The sequence below is a fragment of the Anneissia japonica genome, unplaced genomic scaffold (assembly GCF_011630105.1).
Source record: "Anneissia japonica isolate Jap-2015-1 unplaced genomic scaffold, ASM1163010v1 scaffold4446_len648930_cov198, whole genome shotgun sequence".
NCBI classification, from domain to species: domain Eukaryota; kingdom Metazoa; phylum Echinodermata; class Crinoidea; order Comatulida; family Comatulidae; genus Anneissia; species Anneissia japonica.
In genome coordinates this window covers 648015-654022 of record NW_022683639.1, presented here as the reverse complement: position 1 = coordinate 654022, position 6008 = coordinate 648015, and the positions used below count along the sequence as shown (strand labels likewise).

Sequence of the window (6008 nt, the reverse complement as noted above, 5' to 3'; positions counted from 1 at the left end):
ATATATAGCCCATATTTGCCGACAACCAAATAACTCGTTAACAAAGCGAATGCTCTTTGCACAAGCCCGAAAACCTTACTATCGTGACCCATGGATTAAATTAAGCAATCTCCTTCAGTGCGATCCTCGTCAAGCTAAGAAGCTAACTCAGTCATGAAAACCCTTCAACAGTCGGACCCAGCATATATTTGGATGCTGAGAAGACTGCCTCTTGGATGTGACTGGCATCAGTGGGAGGAACAAAACTGTACTGTACTGTTCATACACTACTGCTGCTGGGCCCGGGACCTAAAGGGGCCTCTCATGATCAGCATTTTTTATCAAACTAGAAATCAGCTTAAGTTCGTCTTAAGTCCATTTTCTTTTGCTAAAGTCAAATTTATCAATATTGGTTTCTTAAAAATGTCTTAAAATTTAAAATTCAATTGTACAGATGTGCCATCTAAGACGATTTTTAAGCTTAAGATTTTGCTAAGATGTTTGATAAATCAGCTTAAGATATTTGCGTAGGGACATCTTAACTTTTTTTTGACTTACTGTGATTAAAAACATTTGCTAAGCTGAGATTGATAAATCCTGGGCCTGGGCCTTAAGGAGCCTGTCATGACCAGCATTTTTTTGACAAGACCACAACCTTCTTTAAAAACATGAGACCCAAATCCACCAAGCAGAAGACTTAAATCCCAGGGCCTGATTTGTAGCAAAAATTTTAATTGGAGTTGAATACTATTTCTCCTCAAAAAGTTTATAACAGTACTAAAATGTAAAATCAGATCCTTTTCTTCAGTACTGTATCTTGATAAAATCCAATAATCAAGCAAAATTTAAATGTACAGTAGGCCTTTTTTTTTTAATGTCTCTGAATTCTAAACTATTAAAAAAATTTTTATTCAATCATATTTAATTAGTTTGATGGAGTATAAGTTGATGAATAGAAAAGATTGTTAATAACAAAAATTATTTTTAGCCCACTCTCTGATGCCCCTTTAAGATAGATGTTACCGCAATGTTGCGGTAAGCATGGCGGCTTAATAACTGGTCTACCTTTGACACAGTGCCTTTGTTATGGCAATATTTTGGTAATTTAACACTTTATTGTAAGAAAGGGTCCTATATAATGGCGTAATACAGGCAGTTTAAAACACAGAGGGGGCAATTTTTTATTTACATTTTTGTCAATATGGTGTCCGATCAAACCTTACATCTGTTACTGTGTAAATGTTGATCCAAGGGCAGTAAATTTAACCTTACTTTAGTGTAGAAGGGCTGATGACTGTCGTTTTATTGATGTTTTATGCCACCTTCCTCAAAGTGTACAAAAAATAAAATAAATAATATTGTGTAATAAATGTTCTTGTTGTGTTGATTCTTACTGGTTGACTTAAATAATTTAAACAATAGTTTTCACAATGGCAACGAAAAATGGGAGCTTTGTTTTTGACAACCCACGAAAGGAAGTGAAAAAATAAAAATAAATAATGCACACCGTGGCTTCATTGCCGCAGTATCCTTTCAGACAGAGCAAGCCAGTAACCGTTACCGCAATATTGCAACAATATTACTAGGGTGTGAGGTGGTCTAAAGTAAGCCAGCATATTGGCGTATCAACCCTTTCAGACATAAACCCATGCCGGCGTGCTCACCACAATATTACGATATTACAGCTCTGTCTGAATGGGGCTTGATAGAGGGCTTGATTACTGATCAGGAACACTTTTTGTGGATTCAACACCATTTTGAGTTCATATAGGCTAGTACGAATAGTGATCTCTTTGTTATTAACGTTTTAACTGCAAGTTGTGTATTCTAGCTTTTATTTAATAATTTTATATTCATTTTATAAGTTTCTGATATTATACATGCAAATGACTATTAATTAATGTGAACAATATTTTTGTTATTTTAGTAGTGCAACAGCAGAATCCTTATTATTGGTTTGTTGATTTAGGAGACATCTACAGTGTTAACTATGTTCTTATATATCCAGAAAATGGAAACCAAGGTAAATTTTAAATGCTTCTGACAATAATACATGTAAATTAAATCATATGTAACTAAAAAAAAATAAATGTTTTTTTGTGCTGGTATTCACCACAGCATATTGCCAAATGCGACATTCCGCAAACTAAGGGCCATGGCCCAAATTTTGGCATCAAGACATTTTTGGAGGGCTGCGAAGCTTTCTGAGAAATAAAAAAAAAACAATAACAAAGATAATTTTAACATGGAGAAAATAGTTTTAATAGATCCGCTTCATTGTTACTGCGAATGCACATTTTGTGCACGCTGCTAAAGTAGTGGATGAACCACAAGATCGTCTTTGAAAGTTGTGGAGTGACTGAGTGTGCGTGAAAGTTTTTGGAAGAAGGATGGACTCTGTTCGGTTGAATTATGGTAGAAAAAAACAGTCAATTATTGTCGGGGGGAAAACAAAAGTGTATTGTATTATTTCTCTATTAAAATACTATTTAATTTGTAGACAATAAAATGTTGTCACTGAGAGAACAGATAATGATGTCAAACTATTGTATTTACATGGAGGCTTTTAATATGTTGAAAGGTTCTTGTCAGGTTTTAGTACAGTATGTTGGTCCCTGGCGCGTCTGGGCTGCTGGGCTGTGGCTTTGTGTCTGGAATCGTAAATAAGCAGTGAATTCAAAAGTTTGCGAAATGCTGGTGAAATGGACACAATAAGTAGTGTGTGAAAAATAAAAAATAGCAATATATGATATGAATGAACCTTTAGGCCACTAATAACTCTTAACTAACTAAATACAGTTTTAACATTTTGTATTGCAGCCAGTCTGATTGACACTGAGGTGTATGTTGAAAAGACATATGCAGTCCCTAGTAGTAGTAGTAGTAACCTGTGTGGATCTACTATCACCACATCAACCATGCTGAGATCCTCCAGTTACTACTTCATAAACTGCATTCCATCAATTAATGGACGTTATGTTTTCTTATATCGAAGTGGCACTAATAACATGAAGCTCACTCTGTGTGAAGTTCTAGTGTATGGAGGTACAAACATTCATTTTTTTTTTGTGGAATCACTTGCCTGTTTCTGTTAAAGACCATTCTCAAATTTAGTCATCATTTTATAATTGTACTATTAATGAGTTAATGAGCATCATGACATTATTTTACCTACTGTATTAACAAAACAGATCGAGGCCTGTATTCAGAAAATAGTCCACTTTTGAGAATACAGCTAGAATGTTTAAGAAAGTTTTTCTATCAATTTTGTGCTTGGATGGCATGCCATCAGTAATACTGTACAGTTAAAAAGGGGCCTAGAAAGAGGATATTTATTTCCGGAGTGGATTTTGATATATCATTTAATAGAATCAAATTTAAAATCTATTTTTGGCAATTTTTTTTATGAAGTTAGGTCATTACGATACCTCTTTAGCAGCAGGACGTCATTATAAGCTACTGTAACCAAAAGATCATATACAGTAGCGCGCTGCACTATACGCTTGAAGTCTTCAGGGCTGAAGCCAAGTTTGAAGGAAATATTCCTCAGTCTTTTATTTCCTATAGTGTATGAAATTGCTTGGCTATAATTGCTTTATAAAGTCAGTTGTCATGTCTATTGCCTTTTCTATGCCCTTTTATAATCAAACTGCTGGTCTTTAGAGCAGTTGCTATAGGACCTATAAATCCATCGAAGTGCTGGTTGCTTAGTGATCACTGTGTGTTTACATAACCTGCGCGTATTAGAATGATTTCTTAGTAGTACATGCACTGACACTCTTTCGCACGGCTCTTCACGATAAGAAGAAGATGAATAAATTGATTGCGGTTATCAAAGTTTATCAGGGGTTATTAAGTAGACCTAAACTCCTGGTAGTTCTTTAATAGATTAAAATATATTGTGAACATATGAACTATTTCAGTATTTTTTTCAGTAGTTTTAAAATAAATCACCTTGTTATCTCATAACCATTATGCCTTTCTAGGCCACTCATTCACTACATTTACTCTTAACTCTCGTTTTCGTCTGAATGTACCACTCATCAAACTTTGCCATCATAGAATCTCCTTCATTCCAAATCGATTCACCTTCATAATATTAATGTTAATAGATAATTGTTGTTTAAGTACAATTTTGGCCTAATTTAATTAGGTTTCAATTGTAATATTGTTTAATATTCTGTTTGTGCTCTTTCTTATGAATATATATTGTTTAATGCTCATAGTTTTATATTTTTATATCCTGAGTTGTCTTTTGTTTATTACTGTATATGTTATGAACACTTGTAACACTGCCAGTGGACTGTAATTTCTGAGTTTTTCCCGAATCTTAAATCTTGAATTTAGGCTTCATTTGTGCTAACCAGAGAGAGATTTGTTATGTTCGTCGAGTGTGCGTTCATAGCTTGGCGTAGCAATGAAATATTCTATTGCGATGTACTGTAGTAAAATTACCCTGCAGCTTTAAGCTTTTTTTCACATGAGATGCAAAATATCTGAGGCGGTATATCAATATAGTGTCCAGTTGGGAATAGGAAAATTCAGTGCAAATAAAAGTGATGACGTCACCACTCATTTATAATAGATTACTGCACCTGAAGAATCATGGTGATGTATTTTTAGAATAAATTTTTGAATGTTGTGTGAAAGTCTGCATGATTCTGTAACTCTTATTTTCTCTGTAGTATCTGTACCTGATGTACCAGTTGTGACCTGTCCAAGTAGTTTTAATGTAGATACGTTTCCAGGCCAATCAAGAGGAATTGGAAGTTGGAATCCACCAACAGTAACTGATGATATTGACACTGGCTTGTCAGCTACCTGTACTCCATCTTCTGGCCTATCATTTCCTGTTGGTGTCACTACTGTTACGTGTACTGCAACTGACAGCAGTGGTAATACTGGTTCATGCACCTTCACTGTAACCATCATAGGTAAGTGTTGAGCAATTTAATATTTATGATTACTTGAGAAATTAGTTATTTATTAATAATACGTTGTGATATATTGTGTTTGTTGATTTAGAGAAACAACATAAATAAGAATTTAAAAATTCATTAATTGAATCTCCTATTAACAAAAAATAAATGATTTACTTGTCATGTGCAGTCAATGGTAGTTAAGATGCTTTCATTTTAACCCATTGGTTCTGTGACACTAGGATATTTCCTCGTTACAAAAATACATCTTCACTCTGAGCCCTGTAAGTTTATATTAGGCAGTTATCATACAGAAAGTAAAGTCAGTGGTCTAGGGGCTATGTGAGGCCTGCTGGGGTTGAATGAAGTTTACAGGCGCGGGAAGTGGGAGAGTTTCCCCACAAGGTATGGGCTTTTTACATTTTTAGATGTCTAATTTTATAACAAAAACAGTCAAACCATGTTTAATATTATATTTTTACTATTGTATATTTTACTAGAGTGGCCTGACAATAAAGGATATCTAGTGGGGATAAGTGACAGGACATAAGTGTGGTGTGGGAAGTGAAGCTAAACAGTGATTTTAGATAATAAAATGTTAAATATTTATGTTTATTCTTCCAAAATAGGTAACAATTTTTCAATCCTAATATTTTCACTCCAGTGGCCCAGGCACTTACATAGCACTGTCCCCTCCTAGCGCTACTACATGTATACAAATGCAATTTTTTAATTTGGTGCAAATGTTATAGTTTAGTAGCTTATTCTTTATTGAGAGTGTTTTAACCTCTTCCTTTATTTGTTGGTTTCATAGTCTTACGGTTAAAGAAGGAAATTCATTACAACTTAAGTTCCAGATTAATAGGGAGGTGGTCAATTTAATACGTAATTTATCTTGTTGTTCCTATGCTTTTAAGCAAAGGAACCTTTAGGATACCCTTCGTGTGTATGTATGTATGTGAGATGTATGGAATAATAAGGAAAGGCAACATTTACACACACAAAAAACACACAAAAGAAAAAACACAGAAACAAGACACCAGCAAAGGAACCTAAATTAAACAAACCACAAAACAAGCAAAAACGTCAGCATCACAAAAACAAAAAAAA

At 34.2% G+C, this 6008-nt stretch overlaps 1 protein-coding gene across 1 annotated transcript in view; it reads left to right on the top strand.

The window, feature by feature from the left end:
- The window catches only part of LOC117100248, a 6531-nt gene extending 3247 nt beyond the window's left edge, over positions 1 to 3284 (top strand). Inside the window, exons 3-4 of the mRNA XM_033239851.1 lie at positions 1907 to 2002; positions 2800 to 3284. Of these exons, the coding sequence (XP_033095742.1) occupies positions 1907 to 2002; positions 2800 to 3074 (371 nt within the window). The 3' untranslated portion in view covers positions 3075 to 3284. The remainder of the gene's footprint in view (positions 1 to 1906; positions 2003 to 2799) is intronic.
- The last annotated feature ends 2724 nt before the right edge of the window (positions 3285 to 6008 follow it).